Source organism: Somniosus microcephalus, chromosome 10 (genome assembly GCF_052327205.1).
Source record: "Somniosus microcephalus isolate GS21.2 chromosome 10, FLI_Smic_1.0, whole genome shotgun sequence".
In the NCBI taxonomy this organism is placed as follows: Eukaryota; Metazoa; Chordata; class Chondrichthyes; order Squaliformes; family Somniosidae; genus Somniosus; species Somniosus microcephalus.
Window position 1 is genome coordinate 22,442,347 of NC_140996.1, and position 15,811 is coordinate 22,458,157.

Below are 15,811 nucleotides of genomic sequence, written 5' to 3' on the forward strand. Positions count from 1 at the left end.
CAACCTGACCAAGCAAGTCTCGCTGAGGCCACAATGTGGAACTTCCAAATCCGAAATCACAGAGGCCATAATGTCAACAGTTGCCATCACCAGAGTTTAATACATTGACAAAGGGATGACGTTTAATCATTAAACACAAAAAAACATCCAAGTGACTGCCCATGTGACTACTTGTGCTTTATCTTCCTCTTACGCATGCTCCTACGTGGTGCTTCCCCTGTGGCTTCAGCAGAAGTAGCCCTTTGCTCACTTTCATGCTGCTCCTGCTTCGCCACCTTTGGCGAGCGTCCTCTGGGTTTGCAAGCTTGTGCAGGCTCGCCAAAAGTCTGCTCCTCCTGCGGCTGTGCAGGGGCTGAGACACCCATCTCAGTTGGGTGAGGACTCTGGTGGGGCTCTGACCGAGGGCAACGCAGTGGCATGGAAGTGTGAGTGCTTGGAGAGAAGCCCCCACTTCTTTGTTCTCTGCCACCAGCATCCCTCTCATGGGTCAGCCCCACCTCAGCGCTAGCAAGTGGTGTGAGAGCACCTTGCTGCACATCAGGGGGGTCATGAGGACCCGTCTCTGTACTGGCAGTCCTACTGCCGAGGACTTCCATGAAGCTCTGGTGCCTGATCAATAGCTGCCCATCACTCCTCCAGAGATGTCAGTCTGTTCTGAACATTGACCATGTTTTCAACACTCTGGTGACTTCTCTCCTCCATGGCTGTGGCCATCGTCTGCAGAGAGGCAGCCATCAATACCACGGAGGTAGCCATCGCTTCCACGGAGGTAGCCAACCTTTCCGAGGAGATGCGCTCATGCGCCAATGACTCCACAAAGGCTCTGCTCATATTCGAGTTGGACTCCTCCATCCTCTCCACACTCGCAGCGACCCTGGAGACAAAACCTGCCAGAGACTCCTGTACCTGTTCCTGGAGTTCCAGCACCGCTCTCTTCCCCAGAGGCACAGGGTCCACATGCAGATGAGCAGAGCTAAGACAGTCCTGTGACCTCTGACGAGGACTCTCCACTGCTGTCCCTGTCTCCACCACCTGCTGATGCTCACTTGTGAGCTGTGATACACCAGATGACAACACTACTCTATGTCCCGAAGGTCCCACCGAGGTGTGCGTATCTGCGCTGGTGTTGGGTGTGCTTCCATCTGCTGACGCTGCGCCCTCAGAGGTTGCACGTTCCTCTGAGGGGTCTTCTGCTTTCAGGCTCTTCCTCCTGGACAGTGGGGAGGGTGTCTGTCGATGGTCCTGTGGGGGAAGTAAAGGAATGAGTTAGAGATGTTGCAGTAGTGTGGCATGCACATGCAATAGCGCAGATGATCAATTGCCATTCTATAAATGTACATCAGCAGCCATTTTAGTGACTCCTGCAATGTAAAAGAGAAAGATGCAAAACTATTCTGTCACCAGCTTGCTCTGCTGCGCCCGTCTGTCCGTCCCCCACTTTCACCTCAACCTCAGTGCCAACGATTTCCAGGGCTGCCTCTTCAGCATGGATCAAATGGGCGAGGGAAGGTGGCCCTCCTCCAGTCTTCGCCCTTCAATTCAATTCAATTTTATTTGTCATATATGCAGCAGACGTGTGTACTGTACAATGAAATGTTGATTTTTACGTGTCCTCCCAACATTGGAATAAATATGACATAACAATGATAATACTAATAGAAATACTAATAGAAAGACAGTAATAATAAATAAAACAACAGTAATAAATAATAATAAATTAATCGTTCATGAGTCTTATGGCCTGGGGGTAGAAGCTGTTTCGAAACCTGTTGGTACGAGACCGTATGCTTCGGTATCTCTTACCAGATGGGAGCCGGGCGAAGAGGTTGTGGCTGGGGTGACTCGCGTCTTTAATGATTCTCAGGGCCTTCCCCCGGCACCTCTTGGCGTAGATATCCTGCACAGCAGGTAGTTTAATTCCTATAGTGTGTTGTGCAGCTTTCACTACCATCTGTAGAGCCTTGCGGTCTGTGGCGGTGCAGTTGCCATACCAGGTAGTGATGCAGCCGGACAGGATACTCTCGATGGTGCACCGGTAGAAGTTGGTGAGCATCTTTTATTGTGGGCTTTCCCTTTTATTGTGGGCTCTCTTTTCCTACAATGAGGGAGACAAGTGGAGTTTGAGTGAGAATGATGGAGTGAGTGTAGAGAGTCCAGAGCATAGATGCTTAGAAGGAGACAAAGATGGAGTGAGGTTCCATTTCCAAGGGCCCTCCCTGTGCGTTTAGTCGTTGTCATTGCATAACATTGATGGGGAGTGTGAGGGCAGCATAGTTGAATAGTGAAGTGATTGGGTTCATAGAGAGAGGGATGGTGAAGGGTGCAAGAGTGGGATGTGTAGGAGGAGGTTGACAATGCAGAGTGCTGGTGATGAGAGGAGAAGGGGAGCAGAATGAGGGTCAAGCTGATGGTTGTCTCACATTGGCTGACCTTACAAGGTCATTGAATCTCTTGCAGCACTGCAGCCGTGTTCTGCTACACACAGACCTGGAGGTGACATCCCGTGCCAGCTGCACCCAGACAGCCTTGGTTTGTGTGGGAGGATTCTTCCTCCCAGATGAGGGGACGAGCACCTCCTTGCTATCTCTTACCCCCTCAACCAAAATATTCAGCGACTCATCTGTGAACCTCAGGGAGGCCTTGGCTCTGGAGTTGGCCATTTCTTCTCGACGCAAAAGTTTCCAAGTTGTGCAGCAGCCACAAACCAGCAGTGAAATGGGCCAAGGAAGCAAGCAGCCCCTAAATGAAGCTGCATAAGTGACGTCAGCAAAGACGAGTTTCGATCCCAAAAGAGTAATTGGCCCAGGGGAACCCACACGCCCAGAATTAATTGGGCAATTTGGGGAAAATCCAAACTTTTTCCCACCTGATAGTGGAGGCAAGTTCGGCACTCACCCACCCCCAAACTTACTCCCAACCCACCTCCAATAGGAAAATCGCCCCCTTTGTTTATATTGCTGAACTCTGTTTTAAGAGCAGCTCTAGTTTTTTAATTCTCTTTGAGCACAAAACATAGGCCCAGATTTTGCTGTCAAAATAATGGTGAAGCTGATGGCGCTTGTCATTATTTATGCCCAACTGGAACGGTTAAACTTAAAAATCCAAAAGTTGCTGTCTGAGTAGTGCCGCTCCGCCATTAACTTAGCGAAAATGGCATCTCATTGTCTGCCTCACCATTGAAATGCTTTAAGTGGCGTGAAGTTGCTGTATTTGCACTGTAGATACGAACTAAACTCGCCACAGAAAGTTAAATCATTTCAAGTCTAAGTACCCTTTAATGATGTGATAAGTTTTAATTACTGTCAATTAACCGCTCTAGCACTGAAAAATAGCTGTTACAAGTGTAGAGACTCATTCCTTCAGGTTTTAATTGTTGGAGATTTTAAAGTAATTTTTTTATTTTACTTTTCCTTTCTCAATTAAATTTTTCTTTCCCTCTCTTTATCTCTCTTTCTGTACCCAATTTTCTGAAGGGATAATTACAGTCCTAGCCCTTTTGGGCTATCTCAGATCAGGTGCATTCCCCAGACGTTCACCTTCAACTTAAGTTAGAGATAGCCGAATTCCATAAGATGCTTAAATGGGTCTAAAGGTTCAGGCTATCTCTCCCTAAAGGAACGGAACGACTGAAGATGTTACCGTCCTCCAGATAGTACTTTTAATAAGTTGAACTAGACTGTAACCTTCCGAATATTATAAGGGTCCGGAATACCCCCCAGAATTCTGCAACTCCTTACAAAAGAGTGTACAGAATTTGTGGGTTCGCAAGTCTATACAGAATTATTCTTTGAGACAATTCTAAAAATATAGGCCTAGAAATTCGGTATAGCCGCGTTTGGGGCGCTAGTCCTGGCGATGCGCAAAGTTTAGCGCCAGGCGCAATTTAGCGCCACCTAGCGCGATATTGGGTTGCAGCACCCCTAAAGGTGATTGCGGCGCTAAATCAGGCGCTGCACGCTACTCTTAAGGCACTAACCCGGCGGCGCAACCCAATTTCGCGGCGGCGGGGCGCAGCGAGGGTGCTGTCAATAATCACTTTCCCTGAGACACAGTGGCGCCGGCCAGCTCTTAAAGGGGCAGGTCAATTGGCATCACCAGACACACTCACTGCCTTGTAGGCCTTCAAAGCGGTGGGAGCCTACCTGTGGCGCACCAGCCTAGCAAGACATGGAAAGGGTGAGGCAGAGGGCGGAACGCCTCACTGATGGGGCATTGGATGCTTTGGTTGGCGCAGTGGAATCAAGGCCAAGGAAGATGGTCGGAATGTGATTTATGTTTTGGACAGTCTCCCGGGTGCGAGAGGCAGTTATGTGTCAGTGTATTAGTTTTGCTTTCTGTTGCCATAGCTTTCTCATGTTTGAAGGAACCACATTTTGTGTAATGAAACACTTTCTTCATTTACAATGGCCATGCCTGCTATTTACATGCATCTTGCCCTTCACAGGCTTGGGGGTATCAGACCGGTTCCATTCCTGTTCTTGGAGTGGCAGCAAGCATCCCGTGAGAGGGGCTTAGAAGCTACTTCTGATCAGCCTCTGACGCGCAGCCTGAAAAGAGCCGCTCATGTAGAAGTTCAGGCCAGCAGCCATCTTCTCAGCCGCCGACAGAGATGTCTTGCACCTTATCTGAGGCTGCAGATCTGGCTGAAGCAGCTGACACAGCTCAGTCACCACCTCCTTTCTAAATCGCAGCCTTCTGACACACTGCTCCTCTGGCATGTTCATGTAGGAAAACTGCTGTCGGATAACCCTGCCAGCGTAAGGTCTGCTGTGGCGATGTCTGTTGGCCCTCCTCCGTCTGGCCATGCCCGCCCCCCTCTCCCAGCGTCTCAGTGCCCTTTCCAGATGATTCAGCAGCAGAACGTTCCCCTCCAATGCAGCCCCCATAATAAGTGCCCACAGGAAGGTTCCCCGTTGTCAAGGCTCATCAACAGCAAGGTGATGGTCAGAAGGCTGAAGATCATCTGTCTGTGCTGGCTCAGTGGTCAAATGGCTCTCAGTGTGCAGCTCAGCAACTCTTTGTAGCTCTCGAAGTTGTGCTACAAAAATGGCTGCCGCTTTTAAACCACACCAGTCCCCTTTAAATAACGCTCCTCCAGCCCGAGAGTGACTTGGTAAGGCCCAGGTAAGCTGTCACTATTAGCGCCAGGCGCTACGGAGGGGGTGCCACGGAATTTCCGGTCCGGGGCACCCAAAAGGCGTTGCACACTCAAATGACGTCATAATCAGCCTGCGCCCATGAGCGGGCGCTAAGATTTAGCGCCGGCGCTAAATGCATGCTCAATATGGGGCGAGGCGCCTTGCGCCCGCCCAGAAATTGGCTAGCACCCCACTTCTCGGCCTCTTTAGGCGTTAATCGGTGGCACTAACAACCGAATTTCTCCCCCATATAGTTTTATTTAAGAGCCGACATTCAGTTAACATCTGTTGAATCAGTCGCAACATTAACAATTCAAAATACAATTAGCTTACATTTCTTATTTCTCAAATATGCTTATTCTCAAATCTTTATTTCGTTACATTTGTTATTTCTTACTTATTTCTAAATCCAGAACATCCACCAAAATCAATCACTTTGACTTCCCGAGACTCATAGTTAAAGACTTACAGAGATGCCTCTGAATAGTTGAGAAACGCTTTGCCCGTTCAGCGAGTTCTGACTTCTGTTAAAAGGGTCTTATTTTTATACCCTTTTGGCAGTGGTTTCTTCTTTGATGTTCTCTGCTGATGTCAGCTAATTGTCTTTATTGATACCTCTTTCGAATGCTTTCTATCTTACTATCAATTGAACTATTGCATGCATAATTATTTCTCTACCTTTAGGTGTTCCAAAAACCATCATAAAAACAATGACAGCAATGGTTTCTGTTTGATGTCATTCCTACAAAATGCTTTCATTCAATTTCTTAATATTGGCTTTACTGGTTTTTTGCAGACATTGTGACCCCGTTCTGCTCCAAGTTTAATACAAACACAATGCAATTGCTTGGTGTCTCTATTGAAGTCATATTTTCAAAGCCTTCTTGTTAGTATTATATTTACAATATGTAAATTAAAACCACTTTAACTGTGTGTTTACTTGTTTTCTAGCTATCTCAATTGGTTGCATATTTAATCTTATGGTTCTTGTTTTCCAAGTTTAACATAAAACTATTTGACCAGCAGTTGTTTCTTTTCTTGATGTCATGTTTCAAAGGCACATGCCTCTTTTAATGTTTGTATTTCTGTTTTACGTGTTAGCTCTTCACACTTTAAACTGGGCATTTTCATTGTGTTCGTTGCAAACCGTAGACCTTTCGGAAGCACCAATGGTTTGCTTCAATCTTTCATTGTTTTAGTATATTTAACTAATTCCCATTTCAAAGCTTGTTTACAACTTTGTTATCAACTGATCTTTTCTCAGAAGCCTGTATTTCTGTTCACAGCCTTGTCTGCTGAGACTTGTGTCTTTTAGGCTTTAGATTTTTAAACCCAGTATATTCTGTATTAATAATATCAGAATTCTGTTCATAGTATCGTGTATTTCTCTGAATCATGGCTATTCCTTCACAATTTGACATTGAATTCACCCATTCTAATTTACACTTCCTTCTCGATGGGCCCAGTGGCCTACTCCTGCTCCTAATTTGTATGTTCTCAATCCTTGTGCTATTAATTTCACAATCCTGAAAAAAATCCCTCCATGTTCCTAATAGCCTCCAAGTATTAATTCAAAGGCTTTGTAATATGTATTGTGTACTGTACGTATCTTACTTGGAGCAAAAGTTCTTCGTGATGGAAGACATTTATTATAACATACTTTTATTTCCCTAAATTTTATACTGGCTATTGTGTTTCATTGACCCGTAATTTCCGATAGGAGGCTTCCTGCGTGCGGATGCCCCCTATAGGGAAAAAAATCTACAAACTTACCTGAGGGCCCCCGAGGTCCGGACGCTTTTGCGTCTGGGCATCTCCACAGTCGAAATGCACAGGGCCCACGTATCCCAAGGTAGCAAGCGGTTCGCAAGCGTCCCTAGGATCACGTGGGCTAGGCCAGCCAATAGGAGAAGGGAATCTCCCTTTATACAGATAGACCTGTCAAGTATATGAATGGAGATCACCCCAAAAAACACACTAAAACATGAAATAATTTTAAACCATCACGTTTTTAAATTGAGTTAAAATTACATTAAATTAAATATTTTAAACAAATTTAATTTTTTGAAGCTTTTTACGGGGCTAAAAATAAACTTACCTTTTTTTAAAAAGTATTTTAAAATTATAAATGAGTGGGGGGGAAAGAATTGTTTCAACTCTTATGCTGGTAAAAGTAGGCCTTATGCCTGCTGTTACCAGGTGTAAGATTTCTCGGGGTTTTCAGCGGGCGGAGGTTCTGCAGAAACATGCCTGAAACCGGCATTTCTGATGTCCCTACGGGTGTGTACACACCCGTAGGCATCGGGAAATACATTTATTTCCTCATTAATATGCAGGATTTCAAAATAGTTCATAGAAGTGTAGTGTTGTCAAATACATGGTGATTAATGATAGACGCACTAATGTTCAATGTAAATAGAAGATAGAAGGTTCATAGATCCAAATTAGAAATGTACTTTGTATTCTTCGAGGAACTAGTTGTCCTAGTCATGCATTCCTGGGATACCTCTCTCTTGTTTAACTGTTCAAATTCCAATCCGTTAATTTAAGTGTTATGGCAGCTAGTTGCATTTCATTTATTCCCTGCTGAATTAATTATTGATGCACTCAAATTCCTAATGACCTATAAAGTTTTGCACGTGCATGTTGCATCAAGTGCAAGTAAACCCAATCTTGTGCAGCTGTTATGCTATGTTACCTGTCTGAGAAATGTAGTTGTAGAGTGTGAAGCTCAGCCAGCAAGACTGGTGTTACTTTGCAGGCTGTGCCTGGTTATGACATGCACTCTGCCAACCGAAAAAGAAATCTGTCTCTATAGTTTTTTTTTTAAAGTGTTAAGAGATGCCAGGCAGCAGCTCCATTTTCTTATACGCTTGTGTATCCAGCTAATTCAATTATTTTTGTTCAAGAAAAATTAACCAGTGATTCAAATGATCCAATTTTAAGCTAACTTTTAAAGGGCCCACTTTAAGGTAATTAATCACAAAGCAATCAAAGTTTAAGACCGAAAAATGTTTTACGCCATCTTCAGCCAGACGCTGCTTGCCATGTTACACTGCAGCAGTGATTTTCCTCCTCACAGTAGCACTTTAAATAACCCTGGTGTCCACCCTAATTATTTAAGTTACCATGACGCTGGGAATTTGCCCTGGTAAGGGCGCAGGCATCGGACAGGCGGAATATCCACCCCATAGCGTCTTGGTATTGTCCGTAGTTTATACACTTGGCTCAACTTTCCCTGTTTTCATTATATAGTGAGTTTGACAATTTAGCAATGTGGCCTCTGGGCAAGCCTAGCAAGTTGTGCCAGCGTTCAGTGTAGGGTTCGTTTTTCGAGTGGTGGGGGCGTTGAAGGCTGGTTGTTGCAGTTGATTAGGTCTAACTGCTCCCTTGTGGGCTTCTTTGGGTTGCCTTTTGGATTTAATGTTTGAAATAACGCGTGGGGAAGGTGTTCATCTGTAATTGGCAGCATCTGCTTTTAGTTAGACTTGCCTTTGCGGGTATAGGTTTTTTAAATTTTTGAGTGCCAAGTTGCTGAAAGTGCGAGCTGATAACTGCGCAGAAAGGGAAACTGGGCATCTGGGACCTGAGTGAAGAGGACAAGCAACTGTGTATCTTCTTAACCAATTGGATTGAAGGAGTGTGAAATTAACTGAACAAGAACCGAGAAGGAAGTGTAAACTAGAGTGGGTGAATTCAATGTTAAATCAGGTACAGAAAGAAAGATTGGAGAGGAAAAAAGAGACAAAGGAAAAGTTTTTAAAAATTACAAATTTTACATTTTATTAAATCTCCAACAATTAAAACCTGAAGGAATGAGACTCCACACTTGTAATAGTTAATATTCAGTGCCAGAGAGGTTGACTGTCAGTACTTAACACTTATCACATTGTTAAAAGGATACTTAGAGTTGACTTAACTTTCTGTGGAGAGTTTAGATTTTACCTACCGTGCAAGTACAGCAACATCACGCAATTCAATGCATTTCAGTGGTGAGGCAGACAGCGACGCTAACGGCGGAGCAGCGCACCTCAGACAGCTACTTTTGGATTTCCACGTTTAATTGCGCATCTGCCCTCACCTGAAGTTGTTGTAGCAGTTGCGTATAAATAACGACGAGCACTGTTAGCCGCTCCATGACTTGGACAGCAAATTATGGGCCAATGTTTTCAGACTGAGCTAGCACCCATAGCAGTTTGATCAATATTGACTGGGCAGGGAGGAATACAAACCCATTCATGTAAGTGGGGTACATTACTGAGCCGTGGTGCAAGAAAGCCCAGAAATGTCCCTGTGCTGGAGTATAATGCGGTTATATTGGACATCCCCAGGCAGCCGTAAGCTCTGTGAGGATAGATGGAGAGCACCAACATAGCATTCATTTAGTAATTCCAGTAGTGTTAGAATTTTGGACGCATTCAGAAAATGTATAGAACTGGGCCTTATTTGTTACAACCCCTCCAGCATTTGTCCAGAGGCCTAGGATTCCATTTTAGCAGATGGTAGAGGTTTGTTTGTTGCAACTAGAGATTGTATGCTTTGCAAATGGATTCCCACTCATTGGCCCATATTTTTCGATGCCTACGGGTATGTACGAGCTGTGTACACACCCGTAGGGACATCGGAAATGTTTCAGGCATGCAAAATCCTCTTCCTCCCTCCCCCATCATCATCCTCCATCATTTCTTGATGTGTAAAATGAGGAATGCACTAGGGTAGAATTGTGGTGAGGGGAGGGCAGGAAAGCAAGAACTGCATGGTTACATCATGCGCACCTTGTAAATCAGAAGATATTACAGGATGAGGGGGAAGTGGGATGTGAGAAGGAGGACCACGTATAAGGATTCCAGGATCTTGTATCCCTTCAGCCCCGCCACTGGCCAAGGGCTCAGCCATGCCCCTGCCAAGAATGGCCAGCAGCGTCTCCTCCAATGGGGTGAGGTTTTTTTAATTTTTAGTATTCATTGATGGGATGTGGGTGTCGCTGGCTGGCTAGGCCTGCATTTAGTGCCCATCCCTAATTGCCCTTGAGAAGATGGTGGTGAGCCGCCTTCTTGAACCGCTGCAGTCCATATGGTGTAGGTACACCCACAATGCTGTTAGGAAGGGAGTTCCAGGATTTTGGCCCAGCGACAGTGAAGGAACGGCGATACAGGTCCAAGTCAGGATGGTGTGTGGCTTGGAGGGGAACTTGTAGGTGGTGATGTTCCCATGCGTCTGCTGCCCTTGTCCTTCTAAGTGGTAGAGGTCGTGGGTTTGGAAGGTGCTGTTGAAGGAGCTTTGGCGAGTTGCTGCAGTGCATCTTGTAGATGGTACACACTGCAGCCACAGTGCGCCGGTGGTGGAGGGAGTGAATGTTTAAGGTGGTGGATGGAGTGCCAATCAAGCGGGCTGCTTTATCCTGAATGGTGTCGAGCTTCTTGAGTGTTGTTGGAGCTGCACTCATCCAGGCAAGTGGAGAGTATTCCATCACACTCCTGACTTGTGCCTTGTAGATGGTGGAAAGGCTTTGGGGAGTCAGGAGGTGAGACACTCGCCGCAGAATTCCCAGCTTCTGGCCTGCTCTTGTAGCCACAGTATTTATATGGCTGGTCCAGTTCAGTTTCTGATCAATGGTAACCCCCAGGATGTTGATAGTGGGGGATTCAGCGATGGTAATGCCATTGAATGTCAAGGGGAGATGGTTAGAGTCTCGCTTGTTGGATATGGTCATTGCCTGGCACTTGTGTGGTGCGAATGTTACTTGCCACTTGTCAGCCCAAGTCTGAATGTTGTCCAGGTCTTGCTGCATATGGACACGGACTGCGTCAGTATCTGACGAGTCTCGAATGGTGCTGAACAGTGTGCAATCATCAGCGAACATCCCCACTTCTGACCTTATGATGGAGGGAAGGTCATTGATGAAACAGCTGAAGATGGTTGGGCCTAGGACACTGCCCTGAGGAACTCCTGCAGTGATGTCATGTGATTGAGATGAATGACCTCCAACAACCACAGCCAACTTCCTTTGTGCTAGGTATGATTCCAACCAATGGAAAGTTTTCCCCTTGATTCCCATTGACTTCAGTTTTGCTAGGGCACCTTGATGCCACACTCGATCAAATGCTGCCTTGATGTCAAGGGCAGTCGCTCTCACCTCACCTCTTGAGTTCAGCTCTTTTGTCATGTTTGGACCAAGGCTGTAATGAGGTCAGGAGCTGAGTGGCCCTGGCGGAACCCAAACTGGGCGTCAGTTAGCAGGTTATTGCTGAGTAAGTGCCGCTTGATAGCACTGTCGATGACACCTTCCATCACTTTGCTGATGATTGAGAGTAGACTGATGGGACGATAATTGGCCGGGTCGGATTTGTCCTGCTTTTTGTAGACCGGACATACTTGGGCAATTTTCCACATTGCCGGGTAGATGCCAGTGTTGTAGCTATACTGGAACAGCTTGGCTAGGGGCGCAGCTAGTTCTGGAGCACAAGTCTTCAGTACTATTGCCGGAATGTTGTCAGGGCCCATAGCCTTTGCAGTATCCAGTGTCTTCAGCCGTTTCTTGACATCACGTGGAGTGAATTGAATGGGCTGAAGACTGGCATCTGTGATGCTGGGGACCTCGGGAGGAGGCTGAGATGGATCATCCACTCGGCACTTCTGGCTGAAGATAGTTGCAAATGCTTCAGCCTTGTCTTTTGCACTCACGTGCTGGGCTCCACCATCATTGAGGATGGGGATATTTTTGTGAAGGTGAAGCTAGGAATGGGAGTTGTACCTCGAGTTTGGTACAGATTGTTGGAAGGTGAATGATTTTGGGGGGGAGGGAGGATGCGGTCGTGCAGTGAGTAGTGTGTGAGGTTAGTGGTGCAGTTGGTAGGAGACGGCTTTTGAAGATGCTTTCACTGACCTTGACCACTGGTCTGAGGTCATGAAGCTTCTTTGGGCACTGGAACCAGGTGATGGGGGGACACTGCTGGCAGTGACGGCCTTGGTGATCTGGTCCCATATCGTTCTTTCTGGAGGGGCTCCTGCCACTGTGGGTAGAGGACCTCTCTTGCATTGTTGACCCCCTGCGCAAAGCTGGAATGCTGCATGCGAGACCCTGGGTGCCCCTTCCCTGGCTTGTTGAGTCATTTGTGTTGGCGCTGAAGCACTTTTACCATTTTGTTAGATGTGGAAGGCAGTTCAGCTTTAAGAGCTGAAGACTGCTATTTGGGAATTATTTTTATTTATTTTTTCCAGAAGGCAGTTGAGCTCTAAGGGCTAAAGACTGCCTATTTTTAAATGATTTTTATTTTTTTCATTTAGAAGGCAGTTCCCCTTTAAGGCACTGACACTGCTTTCAAAAATGGCAGCTTTGCTTTAAGACAACGCTGCTCTTGCTCCAGGGACGCGATGGCCACGCTACGTTGAGTACTGCCGGAAAACCAGTCTCGAATGATAGGTTTAGCGCTGCGCTAATTTAAATTGGCAGGCAGCACCAAAATAATGGTGCTACTTGCGCTATTATTTCGGGCAGCCGTTAACTTCGGCCTGCGGTGGCACCAGCTATTTCCGGCCTACTCCAATTTGTCGGCTTGAGTGTTTTCTGGACACATCAGTAAAGCTAATGTATCCATACAAAACTAGATTTGTCGTGTCTTCTTTGGGGCAGAGATAGAAAGTTCTATAGTGTTGCGAGTGGATGAGCAATTCTGTAAGAGTTAGAATGGTTTGATAGGCAATGTTTTTTGCAGCAGGTGCAAAAAGCTGGGTACTGTATTAGCAATGTGTGCAATCTACATCTTTAAAGTGGAGTACTTGCCATTTCCTTGAAAGGTTCATTAAAAAGAATGTTTTGTAGTTACTGTCAGTAGTCCCTTCATCAAACCACAGAAGTAACGGTCTAAATATTCGTTGATGATTGATGGAATTCATTAAAGAATTATCTTTAATTGAGGCTAATCAATATTTTGGGTTGAGAGGTACGAGCATATCTTACAAAATGCATTAAATCACTTTTTTAATATTTATCGGGTTGTTGATCTGTTCATGGTCTTAAGATTGTTGCTTCAATCCACCCACCAAGCGATCCACCATTCTCTCTCTCCCTTCCAAAAAAATTGATTTGTAATTGTTTTGTGTTTATGTTCAGGGCTGTTGAACTTTAGGTGATTGATTCAGTGAATGTTTTAAGAATGTTACATAATTAGATTGTTAGTATAAGTTAATTATTAACGAGATTTTTTTCTCTTAATTTTCTTTCTCCAGCTTGAAAATGCCAACGCCTTGCTTAGTCAAGCGCAGCAGCCTTACAGCTATCTTATTGAGACTGTGCGCCAGAGAGACGCTCAGATCAAGACATACAAAGAACATCTTTCACAACTGGAGAATGAAGTCTGGTAAATATCAAGAATTATTAGCTTAACCAGAACTGAAAGGTTGAACAGGCTGGGGCTGTTTTTTTCTAGAAAAGAGAAGACAGATGGGTGACCTGATAAAGGTCTTTAAGATTATGAAACGGTTCGATGGGGTAAACGTAGAGAAGATGTTTCCACTTGCGGGTGGGACCAGAAATAAGATAATCACTAATAAATCCAATAGGAATTTCAGGAGAAGCTTCTTTACCCAGAGAGTGGTGAGAATGTGGAACTCGCTACCACAGGGAGTAGTTGAGGCGAATAGCACAGATGCATTTAAGGGGAAGCTAGATAAGCACATGAGGGAGAAAGGAATAGACAATACCTTGATGGGGGTTAGATGAAGTAAGGCGGGAGGAGACTCGTGTGGAGCATAAACACCGGCATGGACCTGTTGGGCCGAATGGCCTGTTCCTGTGCTGTAAACACTTTGGGCTGGATTTTCTCAATGAAGGCAGGCGCATTGAGGGCGGGACTGCTGGTTGTCGGGTTTCAGTCCCGCCCCCAACGACGTCCGGCCAACCCATGCTATTTTCCCTTGATTGACGTTGTTAAGTCTGCCCTGCGGGCTTAACCGGCCAATTAAGGGAAAGCCGGTGGCAGAGGACGTCAGCGTATGACGTTTCATCTGCCGAAAGTTTTTGACAGATGAATTGTCAGCATTTGATAGCTCTGAGAAGCTGTCAAACACTGACAATCTCCGTTCTAAGGTGAGCCTTTGCACAAAGGCTCACCAAAACCTCTTTCCTCAGCAGAAATCAGATGGCTGCAGCATCTGAGAATGCAGCAGCCATTCTGTCATCTCTGCTGTTGAGATGAGGCACCTCCGGATCCCCAAGGGTTGAAGCCTGCAGGAAGAAGCAACGGTAAGTAAACTTTTTCTAAGACTTTACACTCACCTCTCATACTTGCCTCTCTCCACACTTGCACCCATCACTCCACCTCCACAGCGGACTTTTCGATCACTCTCACCTCCACAGACCCACTGCTCGCCTCGCTGACCCTGGCGAGGTTCACAGCCGTCGGGAAGCCCACACTCGCAGAGGTGAAATGGGGATAAGCCTCAAAACTGCCTGTTAACTACCTGTTAACAGGCAGTTAATTGGCTGTAATCCCCTTCTCGCCTTGAGGAGACGGGTCCCTGCGCGAGTCGGGGACCCGCCTCCGGAAAGATGGCACGGAGGTGGGTTGGGAGCGGGTTCGGTACCCGCTCCCAGTTTCTGCCATTTTCCCGGCAGTCCCGCCTCCCCAGGGCTGGAAAAATTCCCCCCTTTGTAATACTTGTAATAATGTAAAATAATTTCAGTCCTTTCTTTTAAAACAAACACCTTGTGCTGGATTTCCCTTTGATTTACTGCCTGTTCTTGCCTTCCACCCAAACCTGAACAAAATTATTACCGCATATAATTGGGAGTATGAACTGTAGAGTGCTATTCCTGAGGTGGATACCACATTGAAGAGGCCATTTTGTTTGCTGGCGCTGAAGATTTGTTCTTCAGTTGCCTGAAGATTGATTTTAGCTGTTTGATCCTCTGGAGGGTCTGTCATGTCTTTTATTGCCCTGTTTAGGTCTTCAGAAGATATAATTGTGGACTTCCCAATTAGAATCCTTCTGTTCCTATGTTTTGAGGAGGTGGAGATGCAAGAGGATAAAATGGAAGTTCTCTGAGTGAGACATCACAACAGATGTATGTTTCCTACATGAAGATACCCACTCACTAGAGTTTACAGACCAATTTGGTCTTGCTTAGATTTTTTCTGCCTAACCCTAACCCTAAATGCCTCAGAAGTTTGTGCTTCCTCACCAGAAGTAACTGGGGTGATATGTCAACAGCTGGCTACTTCCGTCAGACAAACAACATGGCCCTGATTTTCTGGCCGCTGTCGGGCGGCTTTTCATGCGGCCGGGGGCCAAAAATCGGTGAAAAAGCGGGACGGGACCCCCCCGCCTGATTCCCCGCCCCGTCCGACTTTCGGACTGCCGTTTCCGCGCGCCCCGCTTCAGTCCCGGCCACCGCTGGCGGGACTGGTCGTCGGAGCACTAACGAGCAATTATCTGCTTGTTGAAGTGGATTTTCCCGTGCCGTTGCGACTTTGGGGCTTTCCCCACCTGAAACCCGCCTGCGGGGAACCCTGCTGCTGAGAGCTGGCGTGAAAACAGCTGGCTTGCTTGCTTGCAGCAGCAGGTCGCTGAGGGCTGAAGAGACTTAAATAGGCAGCATTTGCAGGCTGCAGGACCTTGTTGATCAAGGCTTGGGGGAACTTTTTGAAGCCTTAAGAACAGCTGCAGAAAGT

The 15,811-nt window shown here is 46.2% G+C and overlaps 1 protein-coding gene across 1 annotated transcript in view; it reads left to right on the forward strand.

The window, feature by feature from the left end:
- Positions 1–15,811, forward strand: part of pibf1 (progesterone immunomodulatory binding factor 1) — a 190,471-nt gene that overhangs the window by 141,658 nt on the left and 33,002 nt on the right. Inside the window, exon 15 of the mRNA XM_085998484.1 lies at positions 13,368–13,498. Coding sequence (XP_085854610.1) covers positions 13,368–13,498 — 131 coding nt within the window. The remainder of the gene's footprint in view (positions 1–13,367; positions 13,499–15,811) is intronic.